This window comes from Diplotaxodon limnothrissa, linkage group LG7 (assembly GCF_057381915.1).
Source record: "Diplotaxodon limnothrissa isolate DT_005_m linkage group LG7, D_limnothrissa_male_GT1.1, whole genome shotgun sequence".
NCBI classification, from domain to species: Eukaryota; Metazoa; Chordata; class Actinopteri; order Cichliformes; family Cichlidae; genus Diplotaxodon; species Diplotaxodon limnothrissa.
Window position 1 is genome coordinate 45535115 of NC_140602.1, and position 25471 is coordinate 45560585.

Below are 25471 nucleotides of genomic sequence, written 5' to 3' on the forward strand. Positions count from 1 at the left end.
GGAGCAGCAGTGTTTGTGCAGCTCTTTCTCCCCCATACCTTTAAAAACAGTCAAAATAAATGGAGTACTATGCTTTTGCTGAGGTTTGCTAGTGCTACTGTTTACCTTGGCTGCACAAACAATGGCAGTGAGTGTCTTCAGGCAGCTTAATCACCCCCAGTCATGCAGATTTATGAGCCACGGTGCAGCTTACACACAGCCTTGAGCTAATTTATAATAAATCTCTCGTGCTTATCTATTTCCCTTCAGCTATATAAATCTTTAGAGGTTAATCTTCAAAATCTGGACGATCCAAACAGAGTCAGACAAAAAACTTAATAGTTTCAGCTTATGTCTCTTACAACACATTCAGAACAGAAATGTGACCATTGTTTGTCAAAGCAGTGAATAAAAAGATCTCCATTGTGTTCATAATTCATTTATTTTCACTGGTGATATTTCCTAAAGTCCAGTATTAATAATCAGATAGTATAGATTCAAAAAAATACTACGCATGAACAAAATACTTTTCCAGCAAAGGCAGTATGGTTTATAAAAAAGTCCACATCTTTGCCAAAGTGTGAAGCAAAACTGGAAACAAATTCTTGTAAACCATAAAAAAAACCTCACTGAAGTAGCAGTTTATTGGAAATGAACTTGGTTTTTCTAAGAGTTTCTACAAACACATAAAACGCCAATGATTTAAACTAACAGATATGATATATAACTTCTTTAAAGATCATTATAAGGAGCTTGTAAAATTGGCTGTGCTATAATGACAGCAGTTAGTGGGAACTAACTGGGAACAACAGGGGTAGCTTGTGAGTAATCAATTCATTCTTTGGGAACTTTATTCTGAATAACGTACAGCTGCAGGTTTAGTAAATCTACAATGCTTTAACTCGGTTCATTTGAAAGCAGCAAATATGAAGAAACATTTAGTTTTGTAGAATTTCTTTGGTTTATAGCAAAAGATTTGGTGTCAGTGGGAACACTAAGTCAGTTTGTCGACCAGCTTTGAGTCATTTTGGAAAACAAAGGCACAATCTGTATTCTAAATGTGAACTAAGGAGGAAACCGCAACAACATTATAAACACAACTACTCACAATTACAGCACCTACTGTATTAGATCGAAGTTGTTTGTGTTTTCTATAATGCTAGAATGCTCATGATTTTCTTTCCTTTCAAAATGTGACACATGGAGGGATTTCCTTAAAAAACTTAAATTAACTTTTGTCAGTGACAGATCCATGAACGATGACCATTTTAGCCAAAGCTCAAACTATTTGTAAAGTGCTGATGTGATGCACTGCGGTTCTCAGACTGAAGACGGATCTCATGGCTGAGGTAGAACATCAAGTTTTAACATGAACTGGTTTAAGGATTACTTCAATTATTTTAAATAGCCAACAATAATCTCAAAAGTAAAATTACACCAGAGATTTAAGTAATACTGCCACTGAACTATATGTTGGCTTCTTCATTACTTGCAAAAAAAAAAAAAAAGAAGCTCCTAATTGTTTTTTTTGTTTTTTTTTAAAGATGATTATATAATCAGGGTTTCTCCTGAGAACATCTTGGTTGAAATGGTGCAGCGGTAAACGGGTCATCGAGAGCTCTACCCCCTATGGTCCAGGAATGTAACGGCCCCACAGCTACTGAGCCTACGGCGGCTTGCTGACCGATCCTGGAGACGACCCGGTGCACGGCCACCGGCTGCTGAAGCAAAGGCGTCTCTGGAGCCGCTCGTCTACTCTGAAAAACGTGAGAAAATGGCGTTCTAGCTGAATGACGCGGTTTGCTGGCTTGGATTTGCTGTGCACCAGACTTAAATACACAAGTGTTGATAGGAACTTCTTTGGTGGTTTCCTGCCTCTTTCCAAACGGGGCCTGGAGGAAAACATCAGACACCTCAACAGGTTTATGAGACGCCACCTTAGTTTCTTTTGCTGGAGTCTTAAAAGGGGCCAGCTGGAAGACATCAGAGGTAAACTGGCTGTCTGGAGGCTGGAATTGGGATTCTTGGTCTAATAGTGTGAAATGAAGACTGGTGCGAGGAGTTTGTCTGGTATGGTGTTGACTGTACCATTCATCTGTCAGCAACATGTGTTTATCATAGACACATGATGCAGTCCTCTGCTGGACTCTCAGCTTTTGTTTTTCCTCTGCGAGCTGCACAGAAGCTGCTGTCCAGGCGGCTCGCAGCTCATTGCTGTTCGGCTCCCTCTGCAGGTCTGTATGAGGAAGAGACACGAGAAAGGTCACCTAGGGAGAATGATGCACGAGAGCTTTTCAACACAGTGACATTTCTTTTCTTATTATTTTTATATTGAAAAGAAATTGATGCTTAATTTAAAAAGAATCAAGTAAACTGCTCCTTGTGACAAAAATCATAGTATTGTCAAAATGGTGCAACATACACTGAGAAAAAAAAAAAAAATCAAGGAAACGGTTGATCATTAGTTTAACACAAACTTTAGTTAAACTTCAAGGATATCTTTTCACCTGCTTTGGTGCAAATCACAGTGGCCAGGCATTCATAAAATGAATTCTAATTCAAAGTTTTTTTTATTAAATGAATGTACACTGAGTTATCTGATGCATGTTAAAAGTCAAAAACTTGTTAGGAAAATGTGCTGGGGCACAAAAATGTTCAGCTATGCCAGCGTGATCTGTCAGACCTGTATCACGAATAACTGGAATTATGTAATACAGTGTATGAAGGAGTAACTGTTGCTGTTTAATTGCTCCTTTAAAATTCATTATTGATTAAAGATGGATGATTACATTAATAATTATGTAATTGAAAACCTCCATGATGATGTTAGACTAAAAAAAAAAAAAAAAAAAAGTTTCCTTTAAAAGCATGCATATAAAAATATTAACTGAAAAAACAAATAATGGAGCTATTAAACGGCCTCAATACCAACACAGAAAACGTGGCGTAAGAAAAAAAAAATTCAAAAAAATAGACAAATTAAATTAAATTAGAATTAAATCGAGCATGAAGCTGCTGTTTCGTCTTACCTGAGTAGAGGTAAGGTGTTTCCCAGGGAGATTCTTATTAATGCTTTAAACCTATCCTCCTACATAATAACATCACATTTAATAGATTATTTACATACAAAATCCTATTCGAAGCCTTTACTTCAGGTAGATATCATTATAGCAAACAAAAAAAGTTGAACAAAAATAGAAATATCAGGATAAATAAACAATGTAGTCTTTATAAACCACTTACACAATTAGCATAGAATCAATACTCGACAAGCTGACATTCACATTTGTACTTTATTTGCCATCCCTTTATAATTCTTTAGTTATCTCACAAAAATAGAAGGAGCACACAATATCACAGCTCTGACGCGGGATTGGGCCCTAATGACAGGAGGCGTCTCAAAACACTCAGTAATATCAGGTAATGGGCAGTGGCCACTTTTGGCAAAAACAAGAGAGGAGAAAACAAACAAATGACCAAAAAAAGAAGAACAAAATAAAAGAGGGGCTTCTGTTTCACATCAAGGAATCGTCTCGATTGGCTTTTTTTTTGTGTCTTCCCACTGATTTCAACGGCACACTGGCAGCTACAGGGAGAAAGCTCGGGAGTTGCATAGGTTCAAACAGTGACTGCAAAAGACTGAGCTGTTCAGTGGAAGGATCGTAAAGAGGATGCTCAAAAACACAAGCTGACCTGCAGTCATTACGCCTGCTTTTAAAACAGCTTCCTCCACCTCTTTTTTCCTGCAGATTTATGAGGACCAAAAATTTGATGTACTCAAAACACTTCCAATTTTGGGGGCAGAGACAGATAAACTGAAATAACACAGGAGCCGATATAGTGTACGTAATTAAACCTGCTAGCATGAAACTTCTGGTCTTCTTATTAGATCTTGCACAAACATATCAGGACATTTAGAGTGTCCTTTACAAAATAACTTTTTAACGAGTAAAAGGTACACGGAAGCAAGTATCTTCATCGGATCCTACGGACACATCAATATTGCTGACTACAGAGCTGATCCTTTCTAACTCATGACAGCGATGCTGTCTGATAATTGAACCACAGCTACAGCAGGAGTGCAGTATGTTCACTGAAAGACTGGCAGACTGGCAGAGTAGACCTCTCCACACTTCACAGAGCCCCTCACACGTTTCACATCTGTAATTCAATAACTGCAATACGGAGAGCAGACCTCGAGAGGACAACGAGACAGGGAGCAGTAAGCCAATACTGTACATTTCCAGCTCTCGGAGAGAGCAATGTAGCTCTGACTACCTGAGAGAATTTAGAATGGGAGGAGGGTCGGGGCCTGTGCTTTCAGAGGAGACGTGACCGTCGTCATATTTGCAGCAAACATCAACACAAACAGGCTACTGGAAAAAACACAGCCAACAATTTGGACTCCACGCACACACACACGTCATAACACTGTATACCAACACACATGAACGTAACATTCAACAACACTGCCATGCTTTTTGATATGAATCCTGTGACCACTAAAACCGGCTAAGCAACAAAAACAAAAAGAAAAAAAGAAAAGAAAAAGAAACGACTTTAAAAGCACAATTTCAAATGAAGCGCATCAACTCCCGCTCTGAAGAAGACTGTTCTGAATAAAAATATAATCCTTCATCAGTTCATGTAAACAAACAGAACACAGGCTCACTTTCATTTCACGAAGATAGAATAAGACATAGGATTCAGTCTGGCCTTTCAGACTGAACAGACTAGGGTTATCATCTATACATTTTCAATGTACTGACAATTATTGAGTAGATAGAACCAAGAAAGAAAGAAAAAAACTTCCTTAACACATAATTCCACAAAGAGGAATGAGATATTTATATATATTCTTCAATATTATTGAATGATTATGGTGTTAAGAATCATAGATATATTTTGTATTATAGACTAATATTTATTTCTTACATTCATTCTCTAACACGCTATAATATTAACATGTATTAACAGGGAGAGAGAGATTTCACAAGTAAAGCAATATGTTTTCCACAAGTAAAGCTTTATGACAATGACTTCATATAATATACGGTCTGGATAGGAGCCTGCAGGGAGTTGCAGATATCTATTTACACAAATTAGGAGTAAACAAACATAAGGAATGCAGAAGGAATTGCACAATGTGGAATGAATATGCTAATGTGAAAATAATTTGTGAAATGATGCGTTAGTGCCAAGAAATGATATGAATAGTCATGTATGCTCTGCCTATATATAACTGCTACTTTATATCCTATTACTGCTGATTTTTCAAATTATTGTCATGCATTACTATCGATATGGCACGCTGCTATTAACACAGATAAATGACCCCGTTTCATCATTTTTAATTCCAACCCTATCTATTGCCTGCCTTGAGGACGAAAGTAAAAAAAAAAAGAAATACGAAGAAGCTCAAAATAAGAGCATAAAAGAAAGCGTGCTGGCTCTCACTGCGTGGTTGGACATACTGTATTTTGCTAGTAGTTCAGTTTTGTGGTGACGTTGTCATTTTGCTTTCAGAAATCCAGCAGTTTGCTTCTTTTATTATTATTATTATTATTATTATTATTATTATTATTTTATGGCACTTCACTGAGGTTATGGCTGTCTGGTTTCCAGATTGTAACACCGTTTAATGTTTCTCAGCCTAATCTATAGCAGCTTTAAATTTTTAAGCTATTCCTTCCTACAGCTCTGACAGAGGTAACGTTTCTGCAACTGTGCAAATCAGGCTACATGACTAAGTTTCAAAGAAGTTTGGCTTTTACAGGAATAAACCTCATTTGAATAAATGGTCACTCAATTTTTTTTCTGCATGTTTTTTTTCATTAAAATGTGCAAATAAATCTGGGGAGGAGAATTTAAAAAGGCAAACGACGACAAATTCACTTGCGCACGATTATAACTACAACCACTTAGAACTATGCTTATTATACATTACAACAATGATCTTCTATAGTTTGCTATAAGGAATAATGCAGTGTTTTTCAGACAAACTGGACAGCTGTATTATATCCTGATTGACAGAAATGGTGTAATGGTTCATCTTTAGAAAGTATGATGATGATACGTTTTCGTATTGGCCACTCTTCCAGAATGCACAATACATGATGCAAGGAGATAAAACATGACGGTGAAGGTGAGAGATGAGAAGTCAAGATAGGCCAGATGATTGGATCGATATGGTGGAAAGGACAGGAATGGAAAAAAGCACTGAAAGGTGATTTCTACTGCAGCAACTACAATGCTGATGACAGCCAAGGGGTGCAGGAAGCTAGCTATGACAACAGTGTTGATCGCTGTTATGCTATGCCAGTCTATAATCCAGTGTTACAGCTTCTATGGGGGGGGAGAGTGCCTACAAGTCGATGAGCTGGTCCACCAGCAACAGGGAGCGGGCCAAGCTGGGAAGGCTGGATTCAGAGCCGCCACTGTTACTGCGCGAGTGGCCTCCTGAAACTGGCCGAGAGACAAAAAAGGAGGGGAGGGAGGCAAAGGGGTCGAGACGGATACAAGCAAACAGAGGTGAGGAGGGGCGCAGGAGCGGGAGTCACATAAAGCAATCAAAGCAAGGGGGAGAGAGGTCAAGAAAGAGAAAAGAGAAAGAGAGGGCTGAATTTACCCATTTCCTTCTACAGGTTTTCAAACATTACTTTGACTGAGCATGTAGAATAATACAGCTAGCTGGTCTGCGTCTCAGTAAATATCACTGCGATTCATTTTTTTCTGGAACCATCTTTCCCATCCAGTGCTTCCTAGAGTAGAGTGTAAAGACATACCTTGGGAATTCTTTCGGCCTGTGACGGGAATAGGGTCAAACTCATCCTCTGTACCAGCCTCTGCGCTGGGTTGCTGGGACTCAAAGTCTGAGATCAGGAGAGACGAGTCTGCACAAAATAAAAGCCAAATAATCCCAAAAAAGAAAACCTTTGAAGTGAAACTAGAGGTAGCTCTAAGGAAAACAATTTTATAAGGGCTTTATAGTGTAGCTGCTTCTTCCACATATAATTTAAGACATTAGTGATAATACGAGCCATTATTGTTCCTCATTACAATAAAAATGTTCTAAAAAAGACAAAAAAACCCAGCCATTACTCCAAAAACGTATCTGCTGCACAAAGCCTGTTTGATAAGATGCTATGAGGAGAGGCCTGTAGTTATTGTTTTCATGCAGCTGGTGCACAGTCAGGCTGTGATTTGAAGCTGGCACTGTCAACGACAGTCAAAGGCTTTTGTTCACCAGCCGAGAAGCGAAAAACTAAACCACAGCTGTACAGCTCTCACTTTGTGACATAGAGAACACTTCCACAGATTAATTACTTTGCCTTCATTTTTAACTTTTAAAGATTAAGTGAAACACAAGACACACAAACAGGAAAAAAACTAAACAAAACAAAAAACACATGAGGCCAGTCGAGAACATTTTGAATGAAAATGGTTTTGTTAAGCCGTGCTTCTGATGCCACTCAGTGGTGAAAATGTCTTTTTTCTGAATGGTGAATCAGAAAACCAACTCCACTTGGTGAGGATTTCTTTGATCATTTGGTTTCAATGCCTCCCCTTTTTCCACACAGAGGCACAGCAGAAGGCTACATGGAGCCAGACAACAGCCTGCTGCAACATCCACATTAGCTTTTCTGCTAAAGTGTCATTCTTAATTAGCCAACAAAAATAAGACCAAACATGCACCTTTGTGGTAATTCCAAAGCTTGCAGGATAATTAACTGAAGAGGCTGCAGCACTGAACTACAACTGCACATCTCACTTTCACTGGTTAGGTGCTGATATTGTCTTCAGTCTTCAAAACTGTAGCTGACAACAGATGTCGGTTTCTGCTCCCCAGCTAGTGTTCGACAGCAGAGCTCAGTCTGCTGCATGACTGAGATGGTAAAGAACATCGTTGGTGCTATGTCTCTAAGGAAAACACCGCTACCCACAATACAGGAAAGTTTCTGTCAAAGATCACGGTAGGCAGGTCATAGGTAATGCTGCTTTCAGTTCAGCCCTGGCAGAGTTCCTTACCTGCTTTAGGCTGTATGGAGTCTCCAGACAACAGGCTGAAATCATCCAAAGCAGAGGCAGCAGAAGTGGGAGCAGAAGACACAGAGGAAGTTGCACTGCTTGCTGCCAGGGGGGCAGATGGACCAGAGATCAGAGAGCAGCCCAGGAGAGAGTCGTCTGCCGTGAGAGGATCTGAGACAAGTCAGGACAGGTGGACAAAGGAAGAGGTCTTCTTATGGTTGAATTTTCACTGACAACAAGTAAACAGATGAATGCACAGCCTGTCAGTGAGGTTTCTTCTACTACTTTCAAACATTAAAAGAGCCAAGTGTGAAGTTATACACAAAGGTAAATATAAATAAACTTCTCTCTTCTTATTTATAGGGTTTTTTAAATAATGGAAAGGAAAACTATAAATAGCGTTACACTATAATATCTGAAACGCCTTAATTGCTTTTTTTTTTTTTAAACCTTTCCATGTATTTGATGCATTTTTAAACACAGAAACTTGAATACACACACACACACACACACACACACACACACACACACACACACACACACACACACACACACACACACACACACACACACACACACACACACACACCTTTTGCAGACTCTTCCACATTCCCACCAAAAGGATCGGATAATGACAGGAGGTCAGGAAGCATGAGTGAAGATGTGTCTGGAGATTTGAGTCCTTCAATCAGTTTCTCTAAAACCCAGTGGAAAGATAAGAGGGAGACAAATGAGACATATTTAAGCACAACTGTGTCAAAAATGTAAAGATGTTAAGTCACAGGCATTCACACAAAGCTCAAAACATTGCCCGGAGTTCAATGTTGTCTAAACTGAAGAATTTACTGATAAAAGAAGCTTGCACACCTTCACCAAGTAGCCTGCTCGAACTTAAAACTTTCAAGGATTCCATTCAGTTCCAGTTTGTAATTTCTGTCTGGGGGTATAGCTCTGTTCTGCAACCTTCTTACCCTGTCCTTACATTCAAAAGCAGTAGGTTGGGCTAACAACAGTTGGAGTCCAGTACAGGGCTAAGCAGGCAGGCTAGAAATCGCTGCCCTAAGTAAATAACTGTAATTTGGCATCTTAATCAAAAAATAATAATGGACTATTTTTTTCTCTTTTTGTGTAAAACAATAAATTTGTAAATTCATACTAACATCAATAAATACATTTAGGCATATATTAGTGAGCTTGTATATATACTGGTGTAACTATTACAGAAACATAAAAGATGATTTGGTAATTACCAATACTGCTAATTTAGGGCAGCTGGGGCATAAACCTTTCCTGTGGTGGTGGTCTAATAATTTTGTTAAACAATATATTTGGATAATATAATGCTAAAGTGTTTTGTTGTGCAAAAATTAAAAACCATTTCCTGTTACTGGGTTCAGGAGAAGGGCATAGATGGACACACAACCTGAGAACATCATGCCTAGCAAGAACTATTGCTGGAACGTACGCTACCAGGTAAGCCTGATGCTGATCTGATTTTCTTTAATATTGCAAAAGGCATCGGCATGTGTGGCGAAGAATGGGCTCGCTACTTAAAACAAATCAGGAAATTTAGAAATAACAGTTCACACATATGCAAGCAGTATACTAATCCACAAAGACAGGCATTTACCTGGTGCATCTGACAGCTCAAGGGTATGGAAAGGATCAGGGACAGCCAGCAGCGAGGCTCCTGATTCCACATCAAGAATGGATGTTGGTCTTTCAACTAGAAAGCAGAGGAGGTGTAGAGAGGTGTCATAAAGGAAAGATTTATAATCCATGACATAAGGTTGGAAAATTACACTAAAAATACAAAAGGAAAACAGCCTGATTATGCTCCAGTGCAAATTTGATTCAAAAGCAGATCCAACAACCATGCTTTAAAACTGAGGCTAATGAACTTACCTAACCTCACTAAGTGCAATACCTGTTTATTCGTTTCACAATTAAAAAACAATTGACTTGTCTCATGAAGTAAAAGTGTCCTTTAGATGATCAGCGGTGCTTTAGAAAACTATTTCATAATAAAATAAATATTTGTTTCAGGTCAGGTCTGAACATCTCATCGATGAATGAGTCGTCTTTACATCGTTTTGATTCTGTTATTTTGTTGTTTATCCCATAATGAAGGACATGTGGAAATCATGACAGTTGTTGGTGATATTAATTCACAGCTATTTCTCTTTCATAAATACCACCTGACTAATCAGTTATCTAATCTGTGATGTTTATTTTCAAACATAGTTTGCAACAGACTTTCAGACAAAATACAACAACACTTATACATTTTCCACATCATCAGCTGAACGCTTTCCCGTAGCGAAGTGACAGTTACACAGTTCATGTAACTGTAACGGCCAAGGTATTTATATACAACATATTCTATCAGCTGGAAATCTATATAAAAGAAAAAAAAGAATATCACCAGGGACGATTTAGTGAAGACGTTGAAATAAAATGAGCACAGCTGATTTTAAAACCAAAACTCTGCACTGGAGCTGGTCAGGTTTGCAGGATAGTTAACTACAGTGATTGAGCCAAGTTAAAAGAGAGCCAGCATAGCTTAGTTAACAGTTTAACACACACTACAGTGCAGCCCTGTTGTTTTCCAAAGCTCATTAAAGCTATCAGATTATAGGATTAGGCGCATTAAGAGGTTTACTTTTAAAGTTTCTCCTCCAGATTTTATAGTGCTGAGCTTCATGTGGAACAAAAGGAGGGAAAAAAACATAGTATAGATAACAGTAAATATCATCTACAGCGGTCTTAATAAACTCATGCTAGTGTTAGATGATATGATGACAATCATAAGATTAATTATCAAGATTCATTTATTCACACTAGCTCTTCTCCACAGTGTGTCTTTTGTCCTGTCTCCCTCCCCTCACCCCTTACTGAGTGGCAGTAGATGGCTGCCTCTCCCTGAGGCTGGCTCTGCTGGAGGTTTCTTCCTGTTAAAAGGAAGTTTTTCCTTCCCACTGTCTCTAAGTTAAGGCTTATATGGGGTTTTCTCTGTATTATTGTAGAGTCTCTTGTTCCTAAACTTCCTGATACTGTTATATTTATTAAGGATAGCATTAAAGTACAATGAGATCATTTTAGTTTGACAAGATCACCTTCATATTTTGTATCTACTTGTTTCATTAGTTTATTACATGCTTATATTTTTTGCATTTTTATAATCACAGTTTCGATTATAATAGTAAATGTAATCAATCAAGGATCACTTAGACCAGCGGTCCCCAACCCCCGGGGTCACGGACCAGTACCGGCTGCGAGAGTTGAGGCTCGGGTATGAAATTCATGGTTTTCAGGCGTTAATTTTTTTTTATTGTTTTTATCGTTAACTTGGTGTCCCTGGGTCTTTTCCCGTGTGTTATGAATAAATCTTTTTTTTTTGGTACCGGCATTGGTTTTATTTTGTTGTATCTATCCGCGACACCTTAAAGACCAGTCCATGAAAATATTGTCGGACATAAACCAGTCAGTGGTGCAAAAAAGGTTGGGGACCGTTGACTTAGACCACACAGAAGAAAAACTATGTGAATTATCCTATCCTATGTGTAAAAACTCACATACCAGTTTCCTGTGGGGTGGTATCAACAGCTGAGGCCTGAAGGCCTGGTATCAACTCTTCTGAAGCAGTTGTTTCAGTATCTGGGGTTAGGTCTGATAAAAGGAGAGTCTCTGTCATTCACTGTTTATCCTATTTTAAAAATACTGCACATGAACATTAGCATGCAGATGTTACCATTAGCCTTTTTGGCATCACTTGTAAACTCCTCAGCAGTGAGATTGGAGAAGTTGTCATCATCAAAGGGGTTCCACGCTGGCTGTGTAGGGGTGTTTGTGGTGGCACCAGAAGCAGGAACATTTTTACTTTGGTCCTGTACTGCATCACTAAGATTTGGCTGAGACGGAAGTGATCTGAAAGTAAACATCAACAACAGCAGCAAAACCTCATAAATAAACCAAATAGGAGAAGCTGTAGTTGAATATTATTGAAGAAAATGTGACACTTACTGATTGAGAGCTGCTTCTTCATTAGCTCCCTGTGGCTGCTGTGAGGAGTCGCTCTCTGGAACTGCAGAAACAGCAGGAGCTGTGGCGTCACTCGGTGTGCGTTGGTGGTTTAGTTCTTCAGTTGTCTTTGGAGTAGCAGGTGGGGTCTGATCAAAAGAGGCAAAGGAAGCCAAAATATCAAAAATCAACAACTATTTAATTTAGAAAGACAGCTAATTGTGTTCACAAGAGGAAGAATATAAAAAAACAACACATTTGTTCACATTTTGAACTGACTCTGGTTGATGAGACAGAGAAACACTTTAGATCAGGACATGCCACACGTAGATTAAGGGGAAAAGGATGACGTTGACAGCTCTGCAGTGCTGGTATTTAGGCATTGTTTGAAGCTAGATGTTTGCCAGCAAGCCACTTACTGTCTCAGCTGGTTTTTGGCTGCTCTCAGTAGCGCCAGGCTGAGCCTGGGTAGCTGACGGTTGAGTTATCTGCTGCTGAGATACTGCAGGCTTGCTGGGGGAAGGCTGCGCCTCTGGCTGTTGAGCCAGGCTGGCCTGCTTACGACGAGCTGGGCGCTGAGGCGGGGCTGGGCTGGATGGGGTCTGTGCTCCTTGTTGGGAGGCTGAGCTCACAACAGAGGTGGGTGTAGTCTGTTGCTGTACTGTTGGCTGTGCTTGTGGTTGGATGTCAGCTTTGGTCACCGGTGATGCCACTGCTGCTGGTGCTGCTGTCTCTGCAGCTGGAGCTGGCTGCACAGCCTAACATGCAAAGATTTTAACATTTGAAAGGAACTGTCACTCAAAAACAGTAGATCTGCAAATAAAAGCAACTTATAATCTGTTTTGTTAAAGAAGACACAATGGTCAGTGAACCTGCTTCTGTAGAGCTGCAGTCTGATTTGAATTATTTTGTGACTGAATGAGAGGCAGAGCTGAAGCCTGAGCCTTCTGTGACTGAAGAGCTGCAGCTGGCTGAGAGAGATCTAAACTGACTCCTGCAGACAAAAACACAAAAGAGCGCATTACTCTACAGTCAGTGGAGACAATTTGATCTGAATACTTGCACAGATGCTCAAAAGACCTAATGTGAAGCAACACAAACAAGTTTATTTGAATTTAAAAACAACAACAACAAAAAAAACGATATAACGCTCATCAAAATGCATTAAAGTGAATTAAACAGTCTATTAAACGCAAACACATCAAAGTGATTCATCACACAAAAAAGAACCTACAGTACCTGAAGCATTGTTATAAGTGAAAGCAGAGAAATTCATTTCATAATCACTTTGGGGTTTTGGTTAGATAACTTTAATTTGCATGAGTCTTCACCTGTTTATTTGAGCTGTTCTTGTTGAGAATTGAGGTATTCAACGTGCACACAAAGGATTAGAGACATCCCTGTATTTATTCTCATCCTTATTCAAAAGACTGGTTTTCTTTTCCTGTGACAGACAGGAAAATAAGGACAGAGTGCTGTACGTACCCACAGGCTGTGCTGCACCAATAGGGAGATTAGCCCGCTTGCGAGGGGTCAGAGCAGCAGGCTGGATGGGTAAGATGCCAGCAGCAGGCTGGGTGTGGACTGCTTTGGGCCTCTGGCGAGGGGTGATGGAGGTTTCAGTGGTGGGAATTGGATCTGTCAGTCTGGCAACAAAGGGAGGATGTTGGCCTTCTTGTTAATCATGGCAAACAGTGTTAACATAATTATTTAATGAGTATCAGAATACAGATGATACCTAATTACTTCTACGTTACTACAGCTTTAATGGTAACACAGTGAAAGCAGGTCATGCTTGCCTGGGCTTAGCCTGGCTCTTCTTTGCTGCCGCAGCCTCGCTAGCTTTGACTGGCTCAGGAAGTTTGGAAGGAATCGGAGAATTCTTGTTTATGAAAAAAAAAGGAAAGGCTTTACAATGAAGTCTGCACAGATTTTACAAAGAGATCTGCAATGAGAAAATCAATGTTTCACACACAAAAAAGTTTTTTTTAACTAAAATATCATCAGGACTAACAAGTATTTTACACTCTATGAAAATAAAGAATCCAAGCTTATCTTCCTCCCACAGCGTGACAACTGGCCTGTATCCATATGTAGGTCAGGCAGAGAACCCATAGCAGAGTCTCGATGAGACAAAGTCAAGCAAATCCAAATATTTTGACTACTTCTGGTGCCAAGAGGCACTGACCTTCACATTTTGAACAGGGCACGTCCGCTGAGCTAGTTTGAAAGCAAAATAGGACACCTGGTAGATATCTGGTCTCTTGTCTGGATCTGGCTCCAGCGTGTACCCTGAAACATACCGTGTACATAAAAATGAAAGTCTCAACAAGGTAGACACCAGTCTGTTAGTAGATATGAAATTTATGCTTCTGAAATGTAAGCGGTACTAACGAATGAGGCAGTGAAGATCATAAGAGTAACGGGAATTATCTGGAATAGTGAAACTGCCATCACAGATGGCCACCTGGCTTTCACCAAAGGGCAAAGTGAAGAAGCACAGCTTGTACAGCAAACAGCCCAGTGCCTGGAGAAGACAACCACATGCATGCCCGAGAAGAGAGGAGGATAATTCATCAAATATGGTGATAAGAAAGTATTTCCCATCCAAACACCAGTTGAGATAGCACTATAAATTTGTGTATTAACATCATAGCTATTTCACAAACCTAGAGATTTTATATTTTTGTTTTTAAGACGTGTTTAATCTTTGGCTATAATGTCAAACTTGCAGTACTGTGCAAAGGTCTTGAGCACCCCTTTATTTCTTTAAAATTTTGCTAGGAAAATGAGAAATATGTGCGATGCTTTATTGAAACTGCAAACATACACAGAAATATAGTATATAAGGAAAAAACACAAGCCTCAAACCAAAGGTGGTCATATTTGGTATGACCAGCTTTACACTTGAACACAGTCTGAAGTCAAGTTCTTTAAGTAATCTTCAGGAACAGTTCTCCAGGCTTCTTGAAGGACATTCAAAGCTCTTCTTTGGATGCTGGCTGCCTTTTTTTTGTTCTCTGTCAGATAGATCTCACATTGCTTCAATTATGTTGAGGTCTGTGATCTGGGGAGGCCAATCCATGACTGATAGTGTTGCATTGTGTTTTTAACCAGATATGCTTTTACTACGTTGGCAGTGAGGTTGGAATCACTGTCATGCTGAGAAACTTAAGCAGTTGAAATTGGACTAAACTCAGATGGTATTGAAAATATGATGGTATTTTTCTGCATTTTACAATTCCATCAATTTTGACAAGATCTCCATCACCAGAGGTGGGACCAAGTCATTGTTTTGCAAGTCTCAAGTAAGTCTCAAGTCTTTATCCTCAAGTCTCAAGTCAAGTCTCAAGTAATGTCAGGCAAGTCAGAGTCGAGTCTCAAGTCACTGGTGTAAAAGTCCGAGTCAAGTCACAAGTCTGAAACTTTGAATTTCAAGTCCTTTCGAGTCTTTAAAAAAAAAAAAACAACGAAAAAATAATGTTGCAGTTATGCTAAATGTAAATGTTAGACCATGTAATTTTAAAATCTGTGTTTTTCTCAACACATGACAAAATAGTGAACTTAGAAAATATACACAAATTGTGAAATTGCACCTCTTTAAAATGCAGCTCAATTAAACCTAGCTCCAAGAATAATTTTCACCGACAGTTCTGAGATAAGCTGCATGTCATTCTTGGATGCGGTTGTAGGACCGGCTTTAAAATCGCATGACAAAAATATCATACACATTAAAAAAAACTGTATCACCAACGTAGCCTGGAAAACATTTGCTAGTTAGATGAAGTCAGCTATCTCATCTTAGCATATTTATATGCATATTTATAATCATACGGTTCTTGGAGTGAGTGCATACACTCATGAAGTTTAGTAACTTCCGGTCACTGCAACAAGCCCAGGTACAGTTTACCGACGGATGGGTGCAGGACCTTGAAATGCACCGTGTAGAACGAAAGACCATCGTACGTATCATAAGTTTACCAGTCTCACAAATCGTCGTCATAAATACACATTCGTTAACCGTTTATTAATAGGACCTTTGAGCTCAACGGTAATTAATTAGCAGTGGAAATAATTTCTGGTAGCATCACAGAAATGTAGCAGTGACAACAATATTGTATGCTGTAATCGTACTGGGCAATTAGTGATACAAAAAACCTGTTTTATCCTGTGAATAAAAGTATATGTTTTTGTCAATGTACCATAATAACAGAGGCGAAACGCAATATTGTGTCAGGACAATTCACTATTTATGCACAATAAATAAAGGAGCATAGCGCGACAATTTCTGTTCAGTGCCAGACTTGCTTGTAACCTATATCACCAATTATGTTATGAAAGTGACGTATTAACTACTAAAAAACACTGACCTTTGTGTAAATGCTTGGAGCAGACTAACCTGTGAGCTGGAGTGTTCTGGGACGTTATATTTGACCTTTGAATGGCTGCAATCCAGGCCACCCGTCGCCTCTTTGTTACTTCGGAAACATGGCTCGAACAATTTCTCTTCAACGAGGTAATCCGATAACAACCGATCTCTTTACCCGTCGGCTTCCCGTGGCTGTCATGCGACCGGCTATTGCAGTTAATAATACAACGGCTTCTTGTGTTTCTTTTTATCGCTGTATAACTGATTTTAATTGAAAGCCTGCGTGCGCTAGTACCGCTTGCCACGAGTTCCCAGAATCCTTTGCGGTTTTACCCGTGAATGACGTCACATTTTCAATCTCTATATAATATGCATGTTAAATTTTGTATTTGGGGTAAAATATCAAGTCTTTTCAAGTAAACCGGTTCAAGTCCAATTCAAGTCCCAAGTCATTGGTGTAAAAGTCCAAGTCAAGTCACAAGTCTTAGAACATTTTTTCAAGTCAAGTCTAAAGTCATAAAATTAATGACTCGAGTCTGACTCGAGTCCAAGTCATGTGACTCGAGTCCACACCTCTGTCCATCACCACTGGCAGAAATTCAACCCCAAACACATTCTCCACTGTGCTTTACGGATGGCTGTAGACATTCACTGTTGTACCTCTCTCTTGACCTCTTCCATACTTTTTGTAAATAATTTCAACTAAAACTTTTTTCCCTATTTCTTAAGAACACGTCTTTCAGATACTGTTCCTCTTCTCTAGTTAGTTTTTTTAGACCTGCAGGAATCATAAACTACTCTTTTATGCCTGTGAAACTGCGTTATTTTCGGTAGTTTTGCAAACAAACGTGTTTTCTGTGACAGGCTGCTAGTAAAAAAACGATTAAATGATTCACACACAAAGAAAAAAGTCTGGCTCCTTGGAAGCAAAATAGAAATAAATGAGAGGTTGGCTCAAGACTTTTGCACAATATTGTAGTTTAAGCCAAACATTACATTTAAGTTGAGATTTATACCAGGTACCAGTATATGCTGCATGTATTAACTCATCACGACTACCATGCATCATGAATATCACAGCAGTCTGCAATCTTCACTCACCCAGATGTCTGCCTTCGTGGTGATGATCTTATTGTTGTAGAGGTTCACCATTTCTGGAGCACGATATGATAAGGTGGTATACCTGCAATAAGGGACAGCTACAGATTTTTAGTGAGGTATTGAAAAAAGATAACTTGCTTAGCACAATGTGCTTATAAATGCAAACAAATGAGTTTTGCTTTCAGATATCACAAATTAAACCTAAAAACAGAACCTTTCAATTCCACACAACGGTGAAATATTGAGAAAGTTCAAAAACATAATAAAATAAAGAAAAAAACAAAACAATGAAGCTGCTTAGGAATTTAAAAATGCAGTCAGTTTCTGTGCCACATTACCTAGAAAATGTGCAAATGAATGAAAGTTGAGGATGAAAAGAGGCACAAACTTTTTGATCTCTTCCTCCACAGCAGCCACTCCTTCAGTCTGAGGGCTCTGGAACTTGTCAGTGGCGCTACCAAAGTCGCACAGCACATAATGACCCTTATCGTGCAGGAGGATGTTCTCCACCTGCAGACATACAAGACGTAACTCACACAGTGACGTGCAGGGCTGCTTGCTTTGAGGACAATACAGGGTTTTTATCGTGAAAGGAATAATTTTGGCAGTAAGCGATGAGCCACACTGCCAAGTCAAATAACGGCCTTTGTTTCTTGCAAGATCTGAGATTGAAATAATAATAAAGGTGCCCTGCATCTATAATCTACACCTTCACATTATGACTTTCAGATTGTAGCCACATTCAAAACTTGCACGTTCCTCTCGATATGCTCTAAAGACTCTGTCACACATTATTTTTGAGGTTTTATCACTAAAAAACAACAACAACAACAACAACAAAAAAAATTAAAGCTGCAAGCAGCGTTATGAGGGCCCTCGCACCCCCGGCGTGTCGAGCCATGCCCAACACCTGAAACCAGCACGTCCGATCTGATGTCACATTGATGGAATTCATGCATTTAACCACCAGCTAACATTTCAACTTATTCATTCATGATTAGTTAGTCGTTCCACTAGGTGGCGCTCTAACCATTATGTACAAATGGCATAACAAACATTTCCGAGCTCGAGTCTCATCACGCCTATGAGCTTTGGGAGAGATTGGACTTTGTGTCTTTGAGTGACAGCATATTACTGCTTTTTGGCGAGTGATTGAAACTCCACGTGCCGCCATGACCACCCCGTTTCCTTGAACGTAAAAAGCTTCGCAATTTAACATCACAAAGGTCTTTAGATTCCACACACTGGAGAATGGTTCAATATGATGAAATCCCTTGGAGGAGTTCGTCAAAGTATGAAGCCTGAAAAGAGGGCAAAATGTCGCCAAAATTGCACATTAATTTTAAAATGGCTGACTTCCTGTTGGATTTTGGATATTGCTCCAAGAGACTTTTTTGTACATCTTGATATTTTCCATAAGCTTACCAGGTTTCAGACTCATAGATGAAACACAGAGCAGGGGCTGTTGTTTTGAAATTTTGTAGGGGGCGCTGTGGAGCAATTTCGCGCTATTCAATGAAAATGATCACATGACAACAAAGCCTTCATCCATTTGGAGGTGTGGGCCAAATTTCAAGCCTCTATAAACTTGCAAGCCCCTCAAAAGCCACTTCATCTTTCATGTTGAACAGCGTTGCCACCAGGGTGCGCCGTTCAGTTTAAAGTCACAATTTTTGCACTGAAGCATCACGAGGGACTGATGTTGATATTCACCGCTTTTGAGGTGGCCACGATGAACCTGTGAAAATCAGTACAACAAAATTAAAGCCATGACATTTCCTGTTGCCACTAGGTGGCGCTGTACGTATTCCCGACAATGGGCACATCAATCTGTTCAGGGCGGGTCTGACATCATGCCTGTAAAGTCTGGTACTGAACAGACTGGATTTCATTGAGTTATACTAATTTGTTTCTTCATGGCGTGACATCAAAGTTCGCCATGCTGCTGGGGTCACACCCTTTTGCGAAAAGTCACAGTTTTCACTGTAACCCAAGACCAACTCCTTAAGGCTTTCCTGGAGAAATTTGAGGCTGCAGGTGTCACCCATCACTATACTGTACCCCAAAGTGTAAAACATGACATTTCCTGTTCCCACTAGGTGGCGCTGTCCCTGGTGTCAAATATGGCAGTTGAAATATGTTCAGGGGTGGAGCCTTATCATATGTGTTCACTTTGGTCAAGGTCAGAAAATGTATGACAAAATGAGAGGCAATAAGATTTTCATGGCGAGTCATCGAAATTCGCCATGGCGCCACGGCCTCATAGTATTGTGAAAACTCAAAAGCTCCGCAATTTAACATGGCCCAGGTGTGTTGTTGACACTGACCAAAGATGAAGCTTATACAACCAAATCCCAAGGAGGAGTTCGCAAAAGTTCGAGGCATGGAAATGGCAAAATTAGAGCCAAAATGTCACCTTCTCTTCCAAATGGCGGACTTCCTGTTGGGTTTGCATCAATGGGCCCACAGACTTTTTTGTTCGACTCGGCATGATACACATGTGTGCCAAATTTCATACATGTAGCTGAAACGATGTGGTCGTAGGGCTGCATTTAACAAGGCATAGGTGGCGCTGTAGAGCCATTTCCCAGTGCTCATATGTAAAACCATTAAAATACAAAATTTTTCACCAGACCTGGCATGTGTGCAAAATTTCATGAGTTTTTGAGCATGTTTAGGCCCTCAAAAAGGCCCTTGTTTTGCCTGAATAATAATAATAATAATAATAATAATAATAATAATAATAATAATAAGAAACGGAGCAGATACAATAGGGCCTTCGCACTCTCAGTGCTCGGGCCCTAATAAATCAAAAGCAAATCTGTAATACACTGAAGTCCATATAATTCTATATAATTACTGAGTGACAGTAACCAGAGACTAATGAGACAGCTGCTGACTGAGTGGAAGTTATTTGAAGTATTTTTAAAACTACCCTTTTCTTCTCTTTATCAATCAACTCACAGCATAGTGCTTAAAAACGGAGTAAAATATTAATAGCTCTATATATTTGTGCATGTTCTCTTGTGTACCAATGATTGAATCAATCAATATTTGTATTAAAACAAACAGCCACTTTGAAATCTTTTATACTTTGTTCTAGGCCATTTTCTCACATTAATGCCAAATTCTTTTGAGTCAGGGAACATTTTCCACATTTTCCTCTGACATGTCGCACACTCCACAAAATAATCTGCCTGCACTAGTGTGGTTTATATAAGGACGGTGCCAGGATGGGAGTATCTTGACAGTAGGTGTTGGCCAACTGTTCTTTCTTAAAGCAGAGGGTACATAGCAGTGAATTACTGGCTGTTCACATATGACTTCAAAAAGCTGGGACAGAGCCTAAACTGACTTTGCTTCTGTGCACCCAACCCTGAGCTTTAAAGGTTCAAAAACTTAAAGGTTAAAAAAACTGCATAAAACTTTATGCAAAAGCCAATAGCAGTTATCCTGACTCCAGTTGAGACTGGAAGTTGTTAATTTGTGGAAAAAAAATATCAAACAAACCAGAGAAAAAGATAACTGCTGCAGTTTTAGAGTGAGTGTCAGTGGCAAAATGTGTCACCTTAAGGTCTCTGTGGATGATAGGTGTCTTGCGTTGGTGCAAACGAGAAACAGCGTCACAGGTGTCACAGAAGATCTGCAGCACCTCAGCTTCAGTGAAACCAGTCTGCAGCCTCTGATTCATCAAATTGACCACCTGACCTCCTGCAAAATACCATCCAATTAGGCAGCACATTGAAAAACAGAGGAAATTAACTAAAGAAGTATTTGATTTTACCTTAACTTCTGCATGTTCTATCACAATTTTTTTCAGACTTATCGTGTAATCGTGTTTTGATTCATTTAATAGCACAACTGCACTTTAACAAATCCATCCTGAAATTGAAAGGCCAACAGAAATTTAAATTCTTTCAATAATCAAGGCACGAGGTTTCACTTCGCTTTCAGCACTCACCCTTGCAGTAATCCATTAGTATAAGCACCTCCCATACGTCCCTCGATCCCATAGCTGTGATACTGGAGTCCAGATAACCAACAATATTCTTGTGACCAACTAGATCTTTCTGCAAGAACACAAACACAAAATGTTTCCATTTCTTTCTATAAAAGAAAGTAACCCATTCATTCGATAAGGTCAGCGTTTTGAGATGTAGTATGAGACGTTCATCTGCAGGGGCAGTGTCAATGGAGAGCTGAAATCTAAACTCTATTATGTAATAAAAAAAAAAAAGTCAAGTAGTACAGCCCAGGTGAAGCACCATCTGCTTGTGTATGAGTGTGTTTGTGTGTCTCAATGAGAGTGTGCGAGACACAAAGCGAGAAAGACTGAGATGTGACGAAATCCCTGAATGCTGGGGAAGCCCCATCTTCACAGCGAATACTGGAGTCAGTTAATTGATTAATTGATTGATCGATCATACTTTATTCATCCCGAAGGAAATTGGATTAAGGCTGCCAGCCGTGCCAGCGCCGTCTTACCCTTCCGACCATACATGCATTACACAAACATCACATGGGGAAGACAGGTCAGTTGGCTTCAGAAGCAAAATAAAGCCAACGATGAAAATAATTCTATGAAGTGTTTGTTTAATTATACAATCTGCCATGTTTTAATAATTTGAACACCTGTTGCCATATATTTCTTCCTTGGTTCTTTCTGGAGTGCTGCCTTGAACGGAAAACTATACAGACTCTAACATCAAAGACAAATACAGGCTAGCCATCAAAAATGCTGTCAAACTTTCCAAGACCCATAATAGACTATTCATATTTTGTGGTAGGCTACCATGGCATTAATATCTGTTTATATACTAAATATATATATTCCCTAGAAATCTTTACTTTAGAGTAATGTAAACATCTTTATGTATAACATATTTATAGCAGATATATGCAGATCAATGTTATTTCATGTGATCAGAGATGTGTCAAACACCCATCCTTTTTTAATATACCTTACCAATAATAAATGCTTAGAAAATAACAATTCATTAAGGAATAAACAGCCCATTAATCTGGTTATTTATATCAAACCATGAAAGGCAAATGAAAAACAGCACACTAAGTACTAGGATGGAAAATGTGGTAGAACAATCCAAACAAGCCTGCTGCAGGGTGTGCATTGCTCTTACTTATTCTGGACAGAATGAGGCATCTGTGGATTTCTTCTGAAGGACTTTTTTGTGCTTGCCTTACGTGATTTTACCCAGCATGCCAAACCACGACAGCTTAAAGGGAAAGTCTGTGGAGAAATGTTTAGTCTCAGTCACTCACCATTATTTGAATCTCACGCTTGCAGACCTGGAGATCGTGTTCGTTGTTGACGTACATCCTCTTCAGAGCACAACGAACCCCTTGGTTTGTCTTCACGAGGAACACGATTGCAAAGCCACCTGCATGATGCAGAGAAACGACACATTTAAAATGTGCATTCAAAATAAAATCAAAACATCAATCTTATGAACCTTATCAGGATACCATGATTTTGAACATTTAGCAGACGTGCTCATTTTTAAGCCTCAATTCTTCAGCAACTGTCGAGCTTTCTATCCATGTATATTCTCACATCAAAAAGCACAATCAGCACCAAATGGCACCGCCTTATAGCATAATATCTATTAGTCATGTCATTGCTGCGGGGTTTACGTAGAGGCCTACATTGAGGCCTAACCATCTGGTATAGCTCAGACCACAAATTTGCTGTGCAGAGTTTAACTGTGGAGTCATCAATTTCAGGCAGACATCACAGCTTACATTGCATCCTTCGCTCATCATGTGTAATGGCAGTATGGTACTATACATCTGCAAGAGCATCAGTCTAGTTTGAGGGTTTAGAGCCACGTCTGGAGCGTCTATGTGACTACAGTAAAAGCTGACATCGCGATGAGCTGTCCTGCACTGTTTTCTTGTATTATATGCAGACTGGGCACTCGCCGTGTAGCTGGCAGCCTAACAGAACTGATTAAAAGCATAGATACTGTGCAGTCTTTGGTTCAGAGAGCTCCTGGTAGAATAAAGGGGTGTCTAAGTTAGACAAGAGACTTTAAGAATAGATTAATGCAAGCATTACAACAGAATATACTCAGCTAATGTTCACACAAGCCTATTCACTTGCTACTGGACATTAGAAATGCACACTCAGACTAAATGTATTGGTTTAACATAACTGTTAAAACTACTTTTTAGTGGTCAGGTTTCAGGCTTCTTATACAGCACCCATTATATTATCCTGATGTTCCACGTTTTCCTGCCAATGGCTGTTCTTACAAAAACCTTGAATACAGAATCTCTTTGACAGTAAACCTTTCATTTCAAAGAAATCACACATATGCCTGACATCAGGTACATCTCCACCTGCTTGAATCACTCATCTGATTCACAAGAGCTAAAAGAAAATTGTATGCATGTGTGTTAGTCAGAGTACAGTTTGGATGAAGTAGCTTGCCTATGTTTAGCATTTATGTACCTGAAATACATAGATTCACAGCTCCATTATCCCTGTGGGAATGATACAAGGTTGCATCTCTGTTATGCGACCCATGCACTGGGCATGCAGGACACATATCATATATCAGGAGACAAGAGAACGGGCAAAAACAAACAAACAAATGGCATCATCTGGTCTTTGCAACTCTTTCTTACCTTCAGCAATTATCTCTTCAACAGTGACTTGGTGTCGCCCGACAGTAAAGGCTCGTCCAATGAAATTGCCGCCTGCGTGGCTGGACCCCGAGCTGCTCCCTCCTCCTCCAGAACCAGGCCCGGAGCTGACTAACTCCCGACGGGAATCAAAGAACTTCCTCATAGTGTCAAAATGACAGGGGTATTTGCGGCTTCAGATGAGCTGTAGGTCCTTGTATGCACAATTATTGCAGTGATATAGATAATAAAGCAGCTCAGACTGTAACCCTAACGAGTCTATGTGGAGCCTGTAGTGATGCCTTTATGATATATAATATTGTGAGAACTCAGGTTTCTGGTGGCAAATTTCCCATTTGCTTGCCAGATCAAGACAGTTGGTGATAGCTAGAGCCGTTGCGACTAACTGTTATGTAAGTGAATTACACCACCCAGGAGGCTAAAGCATCTCCGGAGAAAGTATTTCTTTAGCTATCAATCCAGCTGTTCACGGTCGGCTGCTGCTGACGGCGATAACATTCGGTCCATCTCCATCTCGTCCAGCCATTTTTAGGCTAGCTCAATGCTAGCTACTTACGCGCTATGACATTTCGTGTACGTTAAGGTTATCCAGGTTATCCTCTGAAGATAATGTCTTCGGGTGCGATGTAACCGACGTGTAACTTGTCTGACAGCGTTGCCAGCAAAAATATTTCCATCCTCAGCCAAGTGGAGCGACCGTTTGTTGCCACATAGCTAGCTGACCGTGTCGCTATTTAATTGCTTCCATTTACAATAAATAAATAAATAAAAACTATGATTTTAGTTGGCTAACGCATTAGCGCGATGAAGCCTCTCATCAACACAAACAAGCGTCGAATCGACAGTAGACTGAAGACTCCGCCTGTCGCAGTTATAGCTGCGAATATGTAATCACAGACTCTGACATCTACCAAAACAGTAGACAGAGGTTTCAGCCCAGCGGTATAATCTCTGCAACCACAGCAATCTTTGGCTTCCACCGTTATCGCAACATCCTAGCTGTTGCTGTTGACGAGCGGACGGAATTATGGGTATTGTAGTTCAGAGCGCAGCTGCAGCCTCCCCCTAGCTTATGTGATCATGTGACGCGATTACGTCACGTCGCTCGCACGCGTGCATCCAAATGATAAAATAAAATTCAATTATATAAAGACATATTCTGCATTTATGTTTTACTTTCGATTTTATAGGTTTAATTAAAAAACAATGGAGACAAAAATAATGTCATTTTATGTTACAATTTACGTTGTGTATGTTCAATTTCATGGAATAAAGTGATTGAAAATAAAAAAAAACATTAGAATATAT

General features: G+C 39.6%; 1 protein-coding gene across 1 annotated transcript; it reads right to left on the reverse strand.

Annotated features, from left to right (window-relative positions):
* Nucleotides 1-1450: 1450 nt before the first annotated feature.
* Nucleotides 1451-25171, reverse strand: LOC146628938 (AP2-associated protein kinase 1-like). Its single transcript, XM_085359755.1, has 20 exons — nt 24146-25171; nt 22778-22896; nt 21459-21567; nt 21066-21208; nt 17886-18007; nt 17498-17579; nt 14422-14554; nt 14216-14319; nt 13827-13909; nt 13513-13673; nt 12900-13021; nt 12447-12785; nt 12031-12176; nt 11759-11934; nt 11587-11676; nt 9638-9733; nt 8597-8704; nt 8008-8178; nt 6765-6872; nt 1451-2215 (listed from the first exon to the last, which is right to left on the reverse strand). Exons 1-20 carry the CDS (start codon nt 24306-24308, stop codon nt 1536-1538), a joined length of 3255 nt encoding a protein of 1084 aa, XP_085215881.1. The 5' UTR covers nt 24309-25171; the 3' UTR covers nt 1451-1535.
* Between the last annotated feature and the right edge of the window lie 300 nt (nt 25172-25471).